General features: G+C 46.3%; 1 protein-coding gene across 7 annotated transcripts in view; it reads right to left on the bottom strand.

Annotated features, from left to right (window-relative positions):
* Positions 1-20,168, bottom strand: part of GIT2 (GIT ArfGAP 2) — a 41,496-nt gene extending 21,328 nt beyond the window's left edge. For 3 of the 7 annotated variants that reach the window (XM_053363317.1, XM_053363318.1, XM_053363321.1), the window contains exons 1-11: positions 20,011-20,167; positions 17,928-18,061; positions 11,917-12,029; positions 10,833-10,938; positions 9,457-9,543; positions 9,233-9,363; positions 8,471-8,565; positions 4,899-4,944; positions 3,331-3,382; positions 2,465-2,537; positions 1,116-1,213 (exon numbers count right to left, since the gene is read on the bottom strand). In XM_053363317.1, the coding sequence (XP_053219292.1) occupies positions 1,116-1,213; positions 2,465-2,537; positions 3,331-3,382; positions 4,899-4,944; positions 8,471-8,565; positions 9,233-9,363; positions 9,457-9,543; positions 10,833-10,938; positions 11,917-12,029; positions 17,928-18,061; positions 20,011-20,062 (987 nt within the window). In that variant the 5' untranslated portion in view covers positions 20,063-20,167. Of the gene's footprint in view, positions 1-1,115; positions 1,214-2,464; positions 2,538-3,330; positions 3,383-4,898; positions 4,945-8,470; positions 8,566-9,232; positions 9,364-9,456; positions 9,544-10,832; positions 10,939-11,916; positions 12,030-17,927; positions 18,062-20,010 lie in introns of all 7 variants that reach the window. The other 4 variants (XM_053363322.1, XM_053363319.1, XM_053363315.1 and 1 more) reach the window with 4 other exon arrangements.
* Positions 20,169-21,297: the final 1,129 nt, after the last annotated feature.

The following is a 21,297-nucleotide window of genomic DNA, read 5'->3' as shown; positions in this document are numbered from 1 at the left end:
CTGATTGCCAAGTACATCTCTACAGTACATTTGAAACATCAAAGATCAAAGACAGTGAGAAGTCACTAATTAATTTCAACCTTGGATGGAAGCCCAGAGCCTATTAGAACAACAATCAGCAGAAAAAGAAGGGCCCATCCAAGTGGACTGTGCTTCAAAATATTAAAACTAAGAATAATGTGGGAAAAGCCCCCTGCGTGATTACAGAAATAATGAATGGTCAAATAAAACAAGACAGTGAGTTATACCAGCAACTGACTGAGAGAGAGAGGAGATTGTTAATATCAGGATTGGAAAACTGTGAAGTAATAGAGAAGATAGCTGAAAGATAAAGGATGGATATTTGGCTTTTGAAATCCAGAACACGGGAAGTCCCATTGAAATTAATTAATTTAGATTATATAATTGGCTATATTGCTTTTTGTTTTTGAATGTGGAAAGATTTGGTTTGATTTGTTACTAATATGAATGTTTTTAATAGGAAAATGAATAAAAATTATTTACAAAAAACCCCAAACCAGACAACAGTTAACCATTGTGGAAGGATGTATAGTTAACTGCCTGCATAGTCCTGGCAGAACAGAACAATTTTCAGCAGGCATTTAAAAGTTGGCACAGAAGGCACCTGGTGAATCTCTAGTGGCAGAGGGTTCCTCAGGCTCATTTTCTCACTGTTGTCAAATGAGCCTCACCAACTCAGGGAACAATCAACAGCTGCTGCCGCAGAGGATTTCAATGACTAAGCTGGGATACAAGGGTTCAGGCCATCCCTGAGGTTTCCTGGGCCAAAGTTGTATGGGGCTTTGCAAATCAGTGCCAGAACCTTGAACCTGGCTTGGAAGCAGATGGGCTGCCAGTGAAGCTGCTTTAACCCTGGTGCTCCATGTTCTTGACCGGAAGCTCCCTGCTCAGCAGTTTGCCAATCACATTCTGCACCAGCAGAAGATTCCAAATCAGATCCCAGAAAGCCTCCACATACGGTGAATTCCAGCAATCCACTTCTGAATTTCTCCACAAAGGTAGAAATCTGATAGATGGAAAATCCTCTGCCTGTGTTTAGGGCTTGGGAATAAGTTTCCTCCTCAGATGACAGAGAAAGGGCATGAGTAACATACCTGGTTCCTTGTTGAAGAGTACTCGGGATTGACGGGGAGAAAAGGGACCACCGTTGTCTCGGTGACCAGCGTGCTGTGGTTCTGAGTGGCAAGCCACACTATTTCAAGGGACAGAGAGAGGAAAGCCAGGGTTAGCTTTGCTTAGGTTTCTACATAAAAGATGAGTGACTTGTTGTGGCTCACCAGGTATTGCTGGCCTCCAGCCCCATAATCCCGGACCGTCAGCCATGCAGATTGCTGAGAGTTGAAGCCCAACAACATCCTGAGGCCCACAGTCTCTCCATGCTTGGGCATTGGCTGGGAATCAGTGGCAGACAATGGGGGCTCCCTCCCGCATAAACCTCCCACACCTGAAGTCAAAGCACTGGACACATGTCCTAGAGCCCAGTCCTTGTCCCAAATGAAGCCCTCTGGGCAAATGAGCTTTCCCCCCATAATAAGACACACAAATTTCAATAATAAATAATAATAATAATAATAATAATAATAATAATAATAATAATAATAATATTTATTATTTATACCCTGCCCATCTGGGTGGCTTCCAACAAAACACTAAAATACAAAAACCTATTAAACATTAAAAGCTTCCCTAAACAGGGCTGCCTTCAGATGTCATTTAAAAGTTTGGTAGTTATTTTTCTCTTTGACATCTGGTGGGAGGGCATTCCACAGGGCAGGCACCACTACCAAGAATGCCCTCTGCCTGGTTCCCTGTAACTTGGCTTCTTGTAGCGAGGGAACTACCAGAAGGCCCTCGGCGCTGGACCTCAGTGTCCGGGCAGAACGATGGAGGTGGAGACGCTCCTTCAGGTATACTGGACCAAGGGCTTTAAAGGTCAGCACCAACACTTTGAATTGTGCTCGGAAACGTACTGAGAGCCAGTGTAGTTCTTTCAAGACTGGTGTTATATGGTCTCGGCAGCCGCTCCCAGTCACCAGTCTAGCTGCCGCATTCTGGATTAGTTGTAGTTTCCGGGTCAAACACAATTTCACTCTAAAGTAAAAACCAAGGCTTGGGTTGTGGGCTATAATCAGCCTTGTCCAGCCCTTGGACTACAACTCCCCAAACACCTGCAGGGCCCCAGACTAGGGAAGGCCCACAGCAGCTGCCAAGGCTGACACCCCAGGCCATCACATCCCTGTGACGTAGAGCTACTCAGGAGGGGAAATTGCAGTACGGGGCAAGAAGAGTAGAGAGGACTTGGCACCTTCCAGGGGCAGGAGCCCTTTGCTGCAATGCAGCGTTTTGCTGAGGAGGCTCATTCTGGCCTCACGCAGGGCCCCTGTGCTGCGGCATGGCACCCACCCACCCTCCAGCACCCAAAAGTCCCACAACAGAAGGTCACCTGCGTCCGTCTCCCGCCTGTCCACCTCGTCATAGACATCCATGGCGAGCTCTTCAAACAAGTGATTGCTCAGCTGGAGAGGAGGGGAGGGAAAGTTCAGCACGACTCTCTATGGCAAAGCCCCCTCCTGGGAGTGAGAGGCAAAGGTGTGCTTTTTATTTCCCCGACATTCAGAACCTAAGGGGCCCCTGCTTGCTTGCCTGCCGGCCGGTGGATCAACTTAAATTCCATCTATCTAGCCAGGCTTCTCAAGCAGCCACCAGATGCCCCACCAGGAAACCCTCCTCATGAAGCCCACAGCATTTCCCCAGCATTGCCGCCCCCCCCCCCAGCACTGAAACACACATTCTGCTCTTCTGCCACCAGCCCCTTCAAAGCTCTGGGGTGGAATGGGGAGGCCCTGCCCCACTCAAACAAGGGGAAGCCAATGGGTGTCTGGGGCAATTCTATTGACATCAAGTCCGTGGCAGGATGGTGGCTCTTTAGAGCATGCAAACGGGCAGTGGGGCAGATGAGGGACTCAGTGTGGCACAATCTCCACTCAGCCAGCAAGGGCTGCCGACTTCCAGCAGTCAATCCATTGGCACCTCAGCAAGGGCCAAATGCTCCTCGAGTTGCTGCTGGCTACTCCCAGGAGTTTAACACCAGCAACACACTCTTTAAAGTGAAGGATATAAAAATCTAAAAAAGCCCCTAAGGCTTGTTCCTTCGTCCCTGTTGCTTTCCGCACTCAAGACTCCTGGTAAGCTGTACTCGCTCTGTATCCAACCCACCCTCTGCACCCTCCCCAGTCCCACCCAGGGTCCAAGCCTCCTCCCTGAAAGCCAAAGCTGAGGGCGGGGAAGCAGAGAGAAAATGTTACTCACCGACTGAAGCTTCCTCTTGGCTGCTTTGGCCAGTTCTGACAAATCTAAACTGCTATGAAAGAAAGAAGTGATCACTGTATTTATTGACACCTGAACCTTGGAAGCACCACTAGGCAAGGAATAAACAAAGAGGGGTGAAAATTAAAGTTACGCGCCTGTCATTCCTTGACCAAGAATGCAGACACAGTTGTAGTTTAGTCCTCTTGCTTTATACTGCATCATTTCATTTTTTATCACAGCAGCTAATGAAGAAGGAAGGGGAAATGGTTTGCCACATAAATATAAAACCTGTTTTGTTAATCACAGTAACATGTATGTTATTTAAGTGATTAACCGAATTCTAAAAGGGATCCAGAGAAAGCTTGTGTGAAGTGCTGCTTGATGCTTTTAAATCATCTATCTATCTATCTATCTATCTATCTATCTGCTTCTCATAGCAGGCAGGCTTGTGGACAGTTTCTGCTAGAATGTCAGCCTATAGACTGATATAAACTTAATTACACACGCCCTGAGAGATAACCTAAAGGTATATTCAGGGCTTTCCCCCCTAAAAAAATGTTTAGGGGTACTCTCATTTTAACTCAAGAAAATCACCATTTTATAGTTCAAATCAGGGAAAATAAATACAGTAAATGGACAAAAGTACAAAGATTCACAAAAGGTTTAGGGGTATGTGTACCCCTGTGCCCCCCCCCAAAGCACTGGATATATTATCAGTCACCATCTAAATGTATTGATCGCCTTCAACAGAATCATCTCAAGGTGATGTACAATAAAAAAAACAGAGGGAGGGGAGCAGGAAAAAACAATTTAAACACACACACACAACCTCCCCAACCCAAAAACACCCAGATACACTTAAAACAAACCTAAAACCATACAGACTAGACATTCATGGCAAAGACCCAATTGTCCAGCTAGGAAGGTATGTTGGAACAAAAATGTCTTCAACTATTTCCGGAGGGTCCAGATAAGGGGCAGGATGTTATTCCACAGAAGAGGGGCAGCCACACTCAAAGCCCTGTCCTGAGTAATCTTTTGAGATAAATCTTTCTGAGATGAAAGGCTTATCTCAAAAGGGTGCGCTGGCCAGAACACAGACCCTCAGTTTAACAACTTCTGCAAAAATAGGTCACATAATACGCAGAAATGAAACAACCAACCCACACTTATTGTCCACACTTTCTAGTGCACAGCTGAGTTATCAGTGTGTTTTGTGATAAGTACCTAATTTTCAACCCTCACATAGCAGAGTTAATTGGTAAATTAAACTACTGAACTACTTACAGCCGTCTTAATCCCCAAGGGACCGCAGCAGGAGAAAAAATATCAATTAAATTTATTAATGTTATTGCCTTATTTATCAACATCTGCCCCACCAATCAGAAAAGACTTTAGGCACCTCAATCAATTAACAGAAGACAAGGAGAGGTTGCAAGGAGAAGGAAGACAAAAAGCAAAGCTTGAGCGCACATCACTCTTGACAATCAAACGAATCTACGACTGTCATTTGATTTGGCCAACAATACTATTACCACATATTATTAGTGCTTAGTCTGCATTCTTACCTGTCTGCCATTTGAGGTATAATAAAATGTTGTCCACTTTTGTGATCTGAAAATGAAGTTTCAAAAGAGCATTAGGTGCGAGAAAGGATCATGTCATTATCTCAACCCACAGTTCTCCACAAGCCACGACTTGATTCAGCTGAGCAGCCTTTTCAGTGCCTGCATGAACTGGAGAGGTCTGAGGGCTGCATTCTGGCAGGGCTAGGACAGGCAGAAGCAGATCTGGATCTCCTGCAGTAGATCGGTAAGGGTTTCTGACTCCCATCTGTTTATAGCAGCAACAGAATGACCCCTCCCACACCCAAAGTAGAAGTGAATGAAGCTGGGGTGTCACCAGGTGTGGATTTCTGTGTGAAAGGAATGTGAGCTCACCTCAGTTCTGGTACTCCAAACAAATTCCTGGGATCAGAATACATATTTTATACCAGACTGCAGTTCTAGGAAAAAGTCAAGTAGTTCCTGCAAGTCTAAAGTCTCTCCTCCCTTGAGCTACAGAAGTCATGTCAGTCCATGTGGGGTTAAAAGATAATGGCGACCCAGGATGAACATATGTGCCCCCCCCCATTCCTGCTGGACCACTTCTCAAACAAGTAGATGTGGGGGGATGCATGAGCCACTCTGAGCTCTCTAGAAGCAAAGCAGGATAGAACATAAGACTACCTCTGCTCAGGGACTTGCAGATGCTGCCCACTTGCTAGTGAGCCATCTTCAAGGTGTTACTAACAGTACATAAAGTGACCCCAGACCTGCCCCTCAACTGATTCCATCGACAAAACCAGCACAGTTACAGGGGCCACCTAATTATTGTTCTGCCTTAGCAAGAAATCTTTTAGTGTGGCAGCACCTACACTTTGGAACTCCCTGCCTGTTGACATCAGGCAGGCACCTCCACTGCACTCTTTTTGGCACCTGCTAAAAACATTTTGGCTTTGACAAGCCTTCTCAGATATGGACAATGTTGACATGGGTTTTAATCCATTTTTAGCTTATCACTGACTTTTAAGTTTTTGGATGTTTTAACAGCTTTTTTGAACTGTTTTTACTGATAATGTTATTGTCTTTTTCTTTTTTACTCTTACTCTTATTCTACAAACAGACACCAGACCCTCCAAGCGTCCCTATTTTCCAGGGGTGTCCCTGATTTAGAGAAGTTCTTCTGGTTTCTGATTTGATCCCAGAATGCCCCACATTTCCTAAGGACGTCCCTATTTTCATTGGGGAAATGGTGGTGAGTATGAAGTTATCCGACCCCGGAGCCGTCTGAAGGCAATCTTGTATAGGGAAGGGTTTTTTCTTATAATGTTTAATGTTTTGTTATGTTTTTATAGATGTTGGAAGCTGCCCAGAGACTTCCGGGTTAGCGCCATCGACTAATGGTGGATTCCCTCTGAGCTCCGGAGGGAATCGGCTCTGTAGGATCGGGTCTTGCCACTGCGGTGACGCGGGGACCCTTAAAAATCACAGGCGGTGAAGCCTGTGAACCTGGTGACTCGGCGGGCACCATTTGCGCCCCCCCGACCTGTGAAGAGCCTTTTTAAAGGCTTCGGAACGGGGGACGGGGTGAGCGGCGCGGTGCTGAGAGTCGACTGCTTCTCCTGCAGAGTGAAGCCACATTGCCATGGTCGGAGAGCGCTGACTTCTTCTTTGGAACAATTGGACTCTAAAAGTAACAACCCGTGAGTACTACAGAAATTGGTATCGTAAAGAAATTTAAAAAAAAAAAAAAATTAGGCACGATCGGGGAAGGTGTAAAAAGGAAGTCTGCCTCCCCGTCTTGTAAACAAGTTAAAGCAAAGACCTGCTAACTAAGGTCGAGAGAACCTCTTTTTTCCTTCTTTGGTAAAAGACTTTAATTTCACGGTTTGGCAGTATAAGAAATCTTGCTGGAGGATAAAAGAGCTAATTTTGGGAGCTGAAGTGTCACCCTCCCGGACCCGGGAGTGTTCCGCGAGAGAGCCTGTTGATGAGGTACTAAAGAGCTTGACAGCTGTCAAATTAGCTGTCAAGACAGAAAAAGAGAACTTTGTTTCTGCTGCTTCTGCTGGTTATAGCTGTTACAATTTTTGTTACAATTTGTTGAAAACAAGGAAGAACCGATACAAACTAACTGGATTTTTGGATTTGAACTGGAATGAACATTAAGAAACCAAAATCCCTCTAGAGGGGGTTTTGGGACATTACAAGAATGGCTGGAGGAGGGAGAGTTCAGGCTGAATTGGACAGAGTCTTTGTTCTCTTGGAAAAGTTACAAGGCCAAATTGATGTTTTGGCTATAAATGTTACAACTCTGGACTCAACTGTAAACAATATCATGGAACCTGATAAGGATTTGAATCAGGAAGATTATCCAACTGAACAGTAAGAGAAACTTGACAACATTGAGAACTTGGAGAAGGAGACATATGTTGTCCCTGAAGAAAAGGAAGGAGGAACTGTAATTCTGCAGATGATGAAAGAGGACTTGAGGTTTGATATGATGGCAATGAAGGAAAATAAGAACTTGATGTGGAAAATCTGGTTTGAATTGGAGATGGAAAAAAGGAGAGATCTCCTTATGTGGAGATCTGAAGACCTAAGGATTACAAATTTGCTTAAGGTGGAGGTTGGAGCCTTGGGGGCATTTGGTTTTGAAAGGAGTAAGAAACAAGATTTGGGCCCCACCTTTAAGTATGGAGGACTGGTTGGAAGAAATATGGATCCTGAAGGGCCAGAGCTTCTCCGAGATTTGGTGTTTAATTTTAAGGACTATCAGAAAAACCAGCAGAGAGGAATTGAGAGAGAATTAAGAGCCTCGGATGTGAGGTCTCCAGGCTAATACTAGATTAAGACTGGTGGATATTTGTGGGGGACTGAAACCGGGAAAGGGGGGTGTGGGGCTTGGGAATCCAAAGGGTACATAATTATAATGTGTTTTTGCTTTCATTTTGTTTTGGTAATGTGTATGAAATTTGGGAAATTCGTGGAAGGGAATCTGGGTCGACTTTAGAAAGAATGTATGTTGAAGTTTGGATAAGGTAAAATTGGTTTGTTTTAAAACGGACTAAATTAAAGGAAAATAAGGTTAGCAAAAATAAATTGAGGAAATGAATGAAAGAGAAAAAGTAAAATAATAATATGTTAAAGAAATAGGTTAAAAATTATGGATAAGGATTTGCTGAATTAACAATTTGAATTGGAATACAAGAAAGGGGGGTATGAGGAGGTCAGGGAAATATGTTATTGAAAAATAGATTTTGTGAACTTTATGTGTTTTTAATTTTTTTTGCTTTTTGTTTTTTTTGTTTTTGACTTTTTTTATTGTATTAAATTCAAAAATCTTAATAAATATATTTATTTTTTAAAAAAGGAAGCTGCCCAGAGTGGCTGCAGCAACCCAGTCAGATGTGCTGGGATATAAAGAGTAAAATTATCATTATGGAATGGGACATCCCTATTTTCATCAGAGAAATGTTGGAGGGTATGAGACACTACTCTGAAGTTTGTTTATTTTTAGCAATCAACCGATATACAAATTTTATGGGGGAAAATGAAATAACCACAATAACATGAAATAAACCTAGTCAGAACCTTACCAGGTTTTCTGCCACAAAGATAGAATGCCAGCCTGTCCGTGAGCTCGTACTGGATTTCCGCAAGGCGTTCTGCCAGCTCATGGTGCCCTCCTTGCCTATTGGGCAAAAGGTGGGTGGGAGATTCATTCAGAAATCACTACTGTTGAGTTGAAAACATCAGTAAGAACAAAAATAAACATCTGTTGCAGGTGACTTCTGAGGCTGCAATCCTACTCACAGAGTGAGTGAAATATACTACAGTAGTACCTCGGGTTACAGACGCTTCAGGTTACAGACTCTGCTAACCCAGAAATAGTACCTTGGGTTAAGAACTTTGCTTCAGGGTGAAAACAGAAATCGCATGACGGCAGCACAGCAGCAGCAGGAGGCCCATTAGCTAAAGTGGTGCTTCAGGTTAAGAACAGTTTCAGGTTAAGAACGGACCTCCGGAATGAATTAAGTTCTTAACCCAAGGTACCACTGTACTGCACAGGTTTGCTATCTAAAATAAGGCACTGAAAGCCACCATGCCTTATTTTAACTGGGTGAAAGCATCCCACAGCACATAGAGCTCCTCCTTCTAACCTAGCTGCAGAGATCCTCCGTTGCCTCAGAAACAGAGGAAGGGATACGGTGAGAAAGTTTTTCATGTCACTAAACAGCAAAATTCAATAGTAAAGAGGTTTGGTCCATCTCCCACCCACTCCAAAAGGGATTTGGGAACTTGCTCTTAGTTTTTTTTCCTGCCAACAATACCCCCACCCCAAGCTTGAAATGGCTCACTTTGCATAGTCAATAGGCGTCTTCCCACTGGAGTCCTGTGTGCCAGGATCAGCCCCATACACCGCCAACAACTCCGCTTGTAAAATCTGACCCGTCTTGGCAGCTACGTGCAGCGGGGTGTTCCCTTTCTCCTGCAAAGGGGAGTTAACAGGCATTTGCTGAGAAGCTGCTTCAGACCAGCCCAAAGCAATGATGGCCAAGCTCATGGAAAGGCCTTCTCTTACTGGATGGAAGAAGTTGGCCTGGGCACCCAGAGAGAGAAGCCGCAAACAGGTCTCCAGGTTCCCCGTCCTGACGCTCGAGTGGAGTTGCTGAAAGGGAGAGAGAGAGGTCAGCAGAGAATTTTCTCTTGCCTCACCGCAGCTGAGAAACCTGTGCTGACAGTCCCAGAAACTCCTTCCAGGGATTCCCAGAGGGGCTTGCTTTGGGGGACGCCGAGGCTGGCCTCTAGCCACCTGCCAGCTACAACCGACAAATAAGGTGTGGAGACATGAAAAAGGTTTATCAAATGGCAGACGGAGTGGAGCAACCTCCCCTGACACGCAGCTCTCCAGGTGACCTGGGGCCCCCAACACCCGTCCATCCCAGCTGCAGCCCAAAACACCTGGAGGGCTCTCTGCTGGGGAAGGCTGGTGTGGAGGGAGTGACAGATGTTTCTCTGTCTCTCATAAAAACATCCACTCGGATCAGCTTCACACTTAAGATTTAACTGATGTCACTGAGCAGAATACAAGCCTGAAGCTGTGTTTCTTAGTTTTCATTCACTGTAACCCTCTGGTCCCTACATCTTACCTTCCAAAATTTTGCAGGTTATTTTCCGAGGGACACCTCTAAGATTTCATAATGGAACTGTTGCCCACAATATATGACAGGGAAGGAAGCAAATCCTTTCTAGTTCTCCCCCTGCTCAAAATCAACTTCAAAGACACCAAGCACTAAAATCCCTGGGCTGATTTGTCTGTTATTTGGCAAATTTCTCACCTTTGATGTACCCTTTTTTTTCATACAAGTTGTTTATAAAACAATTAAATGAATCATTTTTAACTACCCCCAAACTGTAAACACACAAAAGGGGCTACCCTGCCTGAAAAGTTAGTCCATTTCTGCAGAAATATTTTCTTTTTTCTTTTTTTAAGTATTGATGGTTCCCTTTTTGGGGGTAGAAGGGATGAATTTTACAGATGAGCCCAGTGGGGGAGAGGGGAATCCTAAACCTTTTTGTGTCTAATTTGGTAGTCCTTTATCCAATCAGGAGGGGCTACTATGCCTGTAAATTTCATCCAATTCTGTAAAAAATGCATCCAATTCTGTAAAAAATGAAGTTATTTTTTCAATTCCTCATTAGTAAAAAAAGGAAATATTAAGTTTCTTTTTTCTGAATCAGAATTTGGATTTTGACACAGAGTGGCCTCTGAAGCATTTAGGACTCAATCATACCTTTCTCCCCAAAGTGTCAGGGGGGCAGCTAAATATTGTGGATGGAACACATCCTGATCAGCTAACTACCCATAAAGTGGGCATCTAGTGAGTACAGAATGTTGGACTAGATGGGCCTTCAGCCTGATCCAAACTCAGAGGTCTTCATGAGAGGGAATCTTACCTTACTAAGGTCTTTGGCAGTCACACTGTCATCATCCCGACATGGTAAGCGATGAACAAAGGCCAGCATCTGATACTTTGCTCTGATGAATTCCGCTTTATTGGGGCTACAAGTGAGTCAAAAGGAAAAGGAACTACACCACAGAAGAGCATTAAAACGTCTCACGAGTGAGATCTACTTTTGGATAGTTACAAGCTTGGTGGAACAGGGGAATGCTGTGGATGTAATGTATTTTGATTTCAGTAAGGCTTTTGACAAAGTCTTGCTCCCAATGCCTTTTACTCAGTAGTTGCGCCTGTGATCCCCAATTAAGCACCTTTAGCTTGAAACTAAGGCCGTAATCCTGTGGGTAAGATGAACACTTGCAGAGGGCCTTCTCAGTAGTAGCACCCACCTTGTGGAATGCCCTCCCATCAGATGTCAAGAAGATGAGTAACTATATAACCTTCAGAAGACATTTGAAGGCAGCCCTGAATAGGGAAGCCTTTTAATGTGTAATGTTTTATTATGTTTTTATATATGCTGGAAGCTGCCCAGAGTGGCTGAGGAAACCCGTCAGATGGGTGAGATACAACAACAACAACAACAACAATGCAATAATATTTAAAAAATAATTCACTTTCTATAAAAATACTCAATGTCCCCATTGGCGAAGGATGGCGAGAAAAAATTGCATTTGATGGGGAGAGGAAGCATGCCATGCAAGAGATGCCATGGCCCAGGAGACCACAGAGGTGGTCTGAATTTCACATGCTGATTTGAAACAAGCATCCCAATCGTGCTCCTCCAGCAGCAGGAGGCCATGGACTCAGCCACACTTCTGACATTTTGATCCGGTGTGCTCCTCCAACGCCCACCCCCAAATAGCTCTCTGAATAAAGAGGCTTTCTCCATTTTAGTCACATCTGCCACCAAGAGTGTTTTCCTCTGCTTGGGCAACGTGGGAGGCAGGATCAGGATTGGCTCACATCGGCTCCAGCCCTGGCCATGGTTTGTTGGAGGTTGCCGTGGGTTTGCCCCTTTGGCCCTCTAGGGAAGATAGAGCCATTGCTCCCCCCCACCCACCTGCCCCGATCCAACTTACTGAACTTTGTCCTGGGGGTTTGCTTTGCGCCTTCCGCTCATGACAGATGCAGGATCCAGCAATGAATGTTCCCAGATGGAGTTAGCCCCATTACTGTACAAGGTTTCCAACATCTGCAAAAAACAAAGCAGAATACAAAGCATGGAGTTGGTGTCTTCCTCTTGTCCAGAGCAACTTAGACGCTAGGTGACAGTTGTCCTGTTGCTGGCATGGAGCTCTGCAGGTGTACTCTGCAAACGTTCTATAATGCACCAGCATTTATTACAGAAACAGCCCTTCTCAAGGCTCTGCTCAAAGTTTTGTTGACCTTTAGAATAAAGTTAAGGGTTAGAGTATTGGGTTTAATGCGCAAAAAACATCCACTTCAGCATTTCAAAAGGCCCCAGACCAGTTTTGAAGTCTGCTGCATAGTCAATCTCTGGACACATTCAGCAATGTGCATTGATCCACAATATTCTGTCTTTTTGCCATTTGTGTCTCATTTCATTACTTCTTCAAAAATTTATTTTATTTATTAAAATTTACATAATGCTTGATTGTTAAAAAAAACTAAACCCAGAGCTGTTTTAACACACAACACCAGAATCAATCAAACCATAAATGAAATAACCGATAAGCTCAAGACGTTTCCTGGAGTTTTTTCCTCCTTTGCCTGCTAAACTATTTTCAGTAAAGGAACCTATGTCTAATTAGCTACGGTTTTATGTGGCCCCAAAACACTTGGCAGGATGCTTTTTAAAGAAACAACCACAAGCCTTCTGATTTTATATTGCCAGCTGTGGAAGGGGGAAAACAGCCTTTCTTGCAGGCATCCCCCCCACTCCCCCCATACAACTGCAGTTACATTATAAAACATTATCATAGAATCATAGAATCATAGAATCATAGAGTTGGAAGAGACCACAAGGGCCATCGAGTCCAACCCCCTGCCAAGCAGGAAACACCATCAGAGCACTCCTGACATATGGTTGTCAAGCCTCTGCTTAAAGACCTCCAAAGAAGGAGACTCCACCACACTCCTTGGCAGCAAATTCCACTGTCGAACAGCTCTTACTGTCAGGAAGTTCTTCCTAATGTTTAGGTGGAATCTTCTTTCTTGTCGTTTGGATCCATTGCTCCGTGTCCGCTTCTCTGGAGCAGCAGAAAACAACCTTTCTCCCTCCTCTATGTGACATCCTTTTATATATTTGAACATGGCTATCATATCACCCCTTAACCTCCTCTTCTCCAGGCTAAACATGCCCAGCTCCCTTAGCCGTTCCTCATAAGGCATCGTTTCCAGGCCTTTGACCATTTTGGTTGCCCTCCTCTGGACACGTTCCAGTTTGTCAATGTCCTTCTTGAACTGTGGTGCCCAGAACTGGACACAGTACTCCAGGTGAGGTCTGACCAGAGCAGAATACAGTGGCACTATTACTTCCCTTGATCTAGATGCTATACTCCTATTGATGCAGCCCAGAATTGCATTGGCTTTTTTAGCTGCCGCGTCACACTGTTGGCTCATGTCAAGTTTGTGGTCAACCAAGACTCCTAGATCCTTTTCACATGTAGTGCTCTCAAGCCAGGTGTCACCCATCTTGTATTTGTGCCTCTCATTTTTTTTGCCCAAGTGCAATACTTTACATTTCTCCCTGTTAAAATTCATCTTGTTTGTTTTGGCCCAGTTCTCTAATCTGTCAAGGTCGTTTTGAAGTGTGATCCTGTCCTCTGGGGTGTTAGCCACCCCTCCCAGTTTGGTGTCATCTGCAAATTTGATCAGGATGCCCTTGAGTCCATCATCCAAGTCGTTGATAAAGATGTTGAATAAGACCGGGCCCAAGACAGAACCCTGTGGCACCCCACTAGTCACTCTTCTCCAGGATGAAGAGGAACCATTGATGAGCACCCTTTGGGTTCGGTCAGTCAGCCAGTTACAAATCCACTGAGTGGTAGCATAGTCAAGACCGCATTTTACCAGCTTCTTTACAAGAATATCATGGGGCACCTTGTCAAATGCCTTGCTGAAATCAAGGTAGGCTACATCCACTGCGTTCCCTTCATCTACCAGGCTTGTAATTCTGTCAAAAAACGAGATCAGGTTAGTCTGACATGACTTATTTTTCAGAAATCCATGCTGACTATTGGTGATCACAGCATTCCTTTCTAGGTGCTCACAGACTGTTTGCTTAATGATCTGCTCCAGAATCTTCCCTGGTATTGATGTCAGACTGACTGGGCGGTAATTATTTGGGTCCTCTCTTTTCCCCTTTTTGAAAATAGGGACAACATTTGCCCTCCTCCAGTCTGCCGGGACTTCGCCTGTTCTCCAGGAATTCTCAAAGATGACTGCCAGTGGTTCTGAAATCACATCTGCCAGTTCTTTTAATACTCTTGGATGCAGTTCATCTGGCCCTGGAGACTTGAATACATCTAGACTAGCCAAGTATTCTTGTACTATCTCCTTAGTTATTCTGGGCTGTGTTTCCTCTGCTGAATCATTTGCTCCAAATTCTTCAGGTCGGGCATTGTTTTCTTTATCGGAGAAGACTGAGGCAAAGAAGGCATGGAGGAGTTCAGCCCTTTCTGTGTCCCCTGTTTGCATTTCACCATCTTCTCCTCTGAGTGACCCCACTGTTTCTTTGTTCTTCCTTTTGCTACGAACATACCCATAAAAGCCTTTTTTGTTGCTTTTAACCTCTCTAGCAAGCCTGAGTTCATTCTGTGCTTTAGCTTTTCTGACTTTGTGTCTACACGTGCTGGCTATTTGTTTGAATTCCTCTTTGGTGGTTTCCCCCCTTTTCCATTTTTTGTACACATCCTTTTTTAATCTTAACTCAGTTAAAAGTTCTTTAGATAGCCACCCTGGCTTCTTTAGGCACCTTCCATGTTTCCGTCTCATTGGTATTGCCTGAAGTTGTGCTTTTACTATCTCCCTCTTAACAAACTCCCAGCCATCATGAACTCCCTTTCCTTTTAGTATTACTGTCCATGGGATCTCACCCAGCACTTCCCTAAGTTTTATGAAGTCGGCTTTCTTAAAGTCGAGAAATTGAGTCCTAGTATGCTTGGCTGCTCCTTTCCGCTGTATAGTAAACTTCAGAAGAGCATGATCACTCGCGCCTAATGATCCTTCCACTTCTACCCCACTAACCAGGTCATCAACATTGGTTAGGACCAGATCTAAAATGGCTGTTCCTCTTGTAGCTTCTCCCACTTTCTGGACAATGAAGTTGTCTGCAAGGGCAGTGAGGAATCTGTTTGACCTTATGCTCTTGGCTGAGTTTGACATCCAACAAATATCCGGGTAATTGAAGTCCCCCATTACTACTATCTCCCTTCCTTTTGCATGCTTGGCCATCTGTTCCAGGAAGGCATCATCTATGTCCCCCGTTTGGCTTGGGGATCTATAGTAAACTCCCACAATGAGGTCACTGTTAGTCTTCTCTCCCTTAATTTTGACCCAAATGCTCTCACTTTGGCTTTGAGGTTCTAAATCTTGGATCTCTTCACAGGTATACACATCCCTGACATATAACGCCACTCCTCCTCCTTTCTTGTCTGGTCTGTTTCTCTGAAATAGATTGTATCCCTCCATTATTACATTCCAATCGTGGGACTTATCCCACCAGGTTTCAGTGATGCCTATTATGTCATATTTAGTTTGCTGTACCAAGAGCTCAAGCTCATCTTGTTTATTTCCCATACTTTGCGCATTAGTGTACAGACATTGAAGTCCATTAATCATTCCCCCGTGTCTCTTATTTAAGGATTTTTTCCTCCCACCACTAGGTCTGCGTGCTGTTTGCTCCATTCGGTCTATGACATTTGGATGATCATCTTCATCAATTGATAGACTCCTACCTTCAGGAGCACTGTCTCCCTCCCCCACATTAGTCAGTTTAAAGCCCTCCTGATGAGGTTTCTGAGATTTTTTGCAAAAACATTCCTACCAACCGTTGTGAGGTGCAGCCCATCGCTTGCCAGAAGTCCATCTTCAAGAAACTGCATTCCGTGATCTAAGAATCCAAACCGTTCCTGTTTACACCATTTGCGAAGCCAGTTGTTCACTTCCACTATTTTTCCCTCTCTCCCTGGGCCACGTCGTTCAACTGGGAGGACAGATGAGATGACAATTTGTGCATTTAATTGCTTCAATTTCCTGCCCAGAGCCTCGTAATCTCTTTTGATCTTCTGGAGGCTATTGCTTGCAGTGTCATTGGTTCCCACATGAACCAAGAGGAAGGGGTATTTGTCAGTGGGTTTTATGATTCCTTGCAGTCGTTCAGTTACATCTTGGCTCTTAGCCCCGGGGAGACAGCACACTTCCCGAGACATCTTGTCAGGCCCACAGATCACTGCTTCTGTTCCCCTCAGTAGGGAATCCCCTATCACCACTACACGCCTCCTCTTAGGTCTGGTCGGGGTTCTTCCGTGAGCTGTCCGTTCCAAGGTCGCCTGCACATTCCCTGAAGACTGCCTTTGCTGCTCGTCTTCATATACCTGATCGACTGTAATGAGGGAGAGATCCTCAAATGGAGTCTGCTCTTCGTCTTCCATGCTAGGGGAAAGGACCTCAAAGCGATTGCGTATTTCTAAACAATCAGAGCGAACCCTGGGCCTCCTACTTCTTTGAGTCACGTTTCTCCATATATCTGGCTCCTGTGTTGGTGAACTAGCCTCCTTCTCAGGGGAGTCCCCTGTCTCCTCCTTGGTGGAGACGGTGTGCTCTGTTGCTTCCAAGAAGAGCTCCAGCTCTCTAATTCTTTGGAGCGTAGCTACACGTTCCTCCAGTTGCTGGACTTTGTCTTTTAAGAGGGCAATCAACATGCAATTGCTGCAGGTAAAGCTGCCTGCAACCTTTGGCAAGATGGCAAACATTGCGCAGGAACCACAGGCGACTGCAGCTGTTCCCTCACCCTCCATCTTGAGAAGGTGTCGTTGGGGGTGACTACAGCGGTCCTCCATCATAAAAAGCGTGAAGACAGGACAAATAAATCCCCCCAAATAAACCTATATCTCCCCCAACAAACGTTTGAGACTAGCTCCCCTAAATCTAAAAGATGGATCAAACTGCGCGCGCCGCTAGGCGCGCGCCGCTGCCCTACAAGCTCTGACAAGCTCCTCCCACAGCTAATCCCCTACCTCAACAGAAGCCCTGCCCCCTCTGACCTTTGCACAGAGAAAGCAGCTAATCAGCCACAAGAAACTCACACAAGAAAACCCTTTTTGTTCCTTCTTCAGCCGCTGCCCTACAAGCACCAAAAGCAAAAGGTTAGGGAATGTTGACAAACAGAATCATTACATTGGGAGAAAGCATTTGGTTGTGATATGCATTCCATAGGTCAGTGTTTTCCAGCTCTTCCCATAAGAGCCTGGCTACTGGACCAGACCAAAGAGAGCTCATCTAGCCCAGCATCCTGTCCTCCCATAGGAGTCCCAGAAGCAGGAGGAATGCAGGAGGGTGTTGCCACTGAACAGGCCCACAGATAAAAGAGTTGCTTCAACAGCAAGGACGTTTACTGGAGGAAAGGCGGAGGCTTATGAAGAACAAGGCACTCTCTGCAATAAAGCAGTTTTGACACACAAATATGAAGAGAAAACCCTGGAACACACCCATACAAGTGCATAAAAAGAAAAAGAGGACTCTAAGACTGGATAGTCCTCTGGACCTGCAACATATCAATTGGATGTTTAAGCTCCATTTGAACCAAACAGGTTTACTTGCAAGCAAGTGGAATCGGGAACAGAAGAGAAAAGCACAACTCAGATCCACTTTACAAATTGGTCCAAACACAGCACCAAACTATAATTTAAGTGCTTACACAGCCACTTGTTTGGCTGTCCCTGACAAGTAAGCCTTGGCCTCGCAGGACAAGACAAGGAAGCTTTACACAAGCGAGCTCTTCTCTTCCTCTGCCCAGTCCACCTTTGGGCCACACACGACTACTATGGGAAGCTGTTAAGCAGGAGGGGTGGTCATCTGCATGGGCAGCAGCGAGGCTCAATGGCATGATGAGCCCAGTGTGTGTTACCTGAAGCAGCGTTGTGGGCCACGGTGTGTGTTTCAGGTGCCTGACTTGGGAGATGTGCCGGCCCAGGCTCCTATGAACACTGCAGCATTCATCACAAATCAGAACTCCTCTGTTAACTGATGCCCAACATGGGTCTGAAAGAAAAACAGTGGCACCTTTAGCATAGGAAGAGAGAAAGGCAGGAGTTTGGTTGCAAAGAAATTCCACTACCGTCCACTTCAGCCACAGGTAGTGCTTGGGTTTCTCAGGTCCAGTTTTTATATTTTAAAAACTACTCTACTTTGTGCATCACCAAACAAGGAAGGAAATCTGGATTTGTACTGAGCTCAGAGAAGGCACCCAGGGCATGAGCTAAAACAAGCTGCAAAGAACATGCCAGGGTCATGCAAAACAGGAAGCATGACAAGCATCAAGCCAGATTTGGCCTTGAGTCACAAGCCAAGCTGTCTGGTGAACCGGAGCAGAACGGGAAGGTGCCTGGCAAAGCATGAGATCTCTTGAACTGAAGCTGAATAGAACATCTGTTGCACTACTGTCTTTACTGCAAAGGTGCATCATTATTAGAGAAGTTGTAAGAACAGCAGAGGGAAATTGTCAGTTCTCCCTGAAAGAGCTGAAGAATGCACACAATGAAGAAATGCTTGCATACTTGTTTAAGTGTGGGGGAAGATATGGGGCAAGGCTGCTGAAACAGCCAGCAATTCCCATTTCCACATAAATTATTAGGGTCCCCTGTGCATTTCAAGAGCACGGCAACTCAGCCTCCACCCTAAAAACTACTTACTTACAATGCAGCAAAGTGGAATTGCAAGCTGCAAGAAAGAAGAGCATCTACGCTTAACCTCAGAGCTCTCATTTGGGATTTATGTGCAGTATGCCAGTATACATATTTTGTACTTGATGCTAGGCAGGCTCCCCAACTAGTACAAGTTGGCAACTTACTTACAGAAGGATAACTCATGGGTTTTTGAGTTGGGGGCACAGATTACCAAAGTTGCCTCTGTCTGATCTGGGGGAAGTGACTGCCACAGTTGTGGTGTATGCCCAAGTGCCCTCGGCTGTGTGAACTCAGTCCACAAATGGCAGAGCTGAAGTAATGCTTTCGTGATGGTGCAATGGGGAGGAAGAAATCGTCCAGAGCCGGTAACTTGAATTGTGCCCAGACCACGAGGCAGACCTGAGATTCGCTGTGGCAGGAAGATCCACAACAACAGCCCACAGGGCAACCATTGGTAACCACACGAGGCTCTGATGTCAGGGGCAAATGTCAGGGGCAATTCTGGCTCATTCATCCAAGGTACAGGGGAAAGGCTCGGGCCCCTTGTGCCACCACAAGCAGAGCCGGCTGGGGTTCTGAGAACTGGCTGTTGCTTTCTCTTGCCACCTGCAATTAACTCAAGGCAGGATGCGCAATTTCCGCAGCTGGTTTCCTGTTTGGGGCCCAGAATGTCATCTCCATCAAAGGCCCTGGGGGAAGAGGGTGTGTCCCACAAACTGCCCCCAAGCTGGGTGCTGGTGATTTTGGAAAACATAACCACCTGTGGATGGATCAGGCCCAAGGCCTTTCTAGCCTAGCATCCTGCATCCCACGGGGCCGGGGAAAGCCTTTGGGAAGCCCGCCTTGCAAGGACCCGAGCAGAGCCTGCAGGAGGCTCGTGGGGCCCATCCGGCAAAGCCTCTTGTTCCCGGGCGGGCGAGGGAAACCCATGTGCAAAGGGGAGATGGGGGCCCCCTCTTTAAACCCCTCCCTCCCTCTTTCACAGACACCCCAAGCCCAGAGCGGAGAGGTGCCGGGGCTCCCCCGACAGCTCCCCCCTCGGCACCTGCTCCTTCCCCCACCCGCTTGCGAGGGGAGGCCCTCTGCACATGCCCAGAGGCCCCTTGCACACCCCCAGACGGGCCTCCCCTCAGCAGGATCGCAGCCCTCCCTTTCCCCGGCGGCCTCTCCCGCGGCAGCCCCGTGACGAGGGAGGCAGCCCTGGGGTGCCTGGGTCCCTCGGACGCCTGGGTCCCTCGAGCTCCGCGGTGGCCCCCCGCCCGCCCGCCCGCCCGTCGTCCGCCCCTGGTCTCCCGCGGCGCTTACCGGGAGCGCTGCAATCGGCGCACACGTCGCTGCTCCGCAGCCGCTTGGACATGGCCTAGCCGGGCCGGGTGGAGCCGCTCGGGGGGCCGCCGCTCCCGCTAACGGGTCCCTCTCAGCCCCGCCAGTCACGGGGAAGGCGTCCTGCGCGTGCGCGCGCCACCAGCGCAACTCCTAGCGCGAGCCGAGCCATTCGCCAAGCCGCTTGCGCCAAGTGCGCACCTCACCATCGCCGCGCGGAGGGTCCATGACGAGAGACGCTGGGGCGGGGCCTCGGGCGGCCATCTTGCCGCCGGGAAAGGCGAGGCATGCGGCGACCATATTTGTTGCGGGTAAAGGTGGTCCATTATTAGTGCTACTGTTTTTATAAAATTGACACTCCAGGAAAAATTAGGTAAGAAAATTAATATGATAGCCCTCTTAAAACATCTGGAGGGCTGTCCCATGGAAGATGAAGCAAGCTTGTTTTCTCCTGCTCTGGAGAGTAGGACTCAAACCCATGGCTTCAAGTTACAAGAAAGGAGATTCTGACTAAACATCAGAAAAAACTTTCTGACAGTAAGAGCCATTCGACAGTGGAAGGTCTCCCTCCAGAGGCTGTGGACTCTCCTTCCTTGGAGGTTTTTACGCTGAGGTTGGATGCCCATCTGTCATGGATGCTTTAGTTGTGATACGGAAGGAGAGGGGGGGGTACCTTTCTTGGTCCCTCCACCAGCACCAGTGGACCCGAGGCGATGACCTCGACGGTTCCCCAACCCCTCAAACCCCCACACTGTTGCACAAGCACCACACTGCACCCTAGTCCTGTAAATAAAGGACTTTTTCCCCCTTTCTATACGGGCGAAATAAGCCCACCATCTCTCTTAAACTTCCCTCTCGCTCCATTTCTAACGTGGGTAGACCGTATCAGATTGTATCCCCATTGACTATAATGGCCGCGCTTTGGCCAATCAGCACCGTGCATTTGCCGTGCAGAGGTAGCTCAGCCAGCTCTGCACGCCTCATTTAACCCCTTGACAAGCCACTGACAGCTCCCCGTTGGGGGAACAATGGAACTGAAACCCAAGTTGCAACATTGTATCCATCCAACAATGGAATTGAAACTCCTGAACCCCTGACAGTATCAAGAACTGCAACAATGTATCTATTCACTTCCGACTTTGATTAATAATGTCAGAATGGACTTGAGATGAGCTGAAACTTCCAAAATTCATATAAAATCAACCGTAGCACCGATTTCCTTCGTTCTGGCGTCAATCGACTCAGCCTTTTCAGGACTCTAGAACACCC

Source organism: Podarcis raffonei, chromosome 13 (assembly GCF_027172205.1).
Source record: "Podarcis raffonei isolate rPodRaf1 chromosome 13, rPodRaf1.pri, whole genome shotgun sequence".
In the NCBI taxonomy this organism is placed as follows: domain Eukaryota; kingdom Metazoa; phylum Chordata; class Lepidosauria; order Squamata; family Lacertidae; genus Podarcis; species Podarcis raffonei.
Note: the sequence above shows the minus strand (reverse complement) of the source record. Positions and strands in the feature narration are given on the sequence as shown.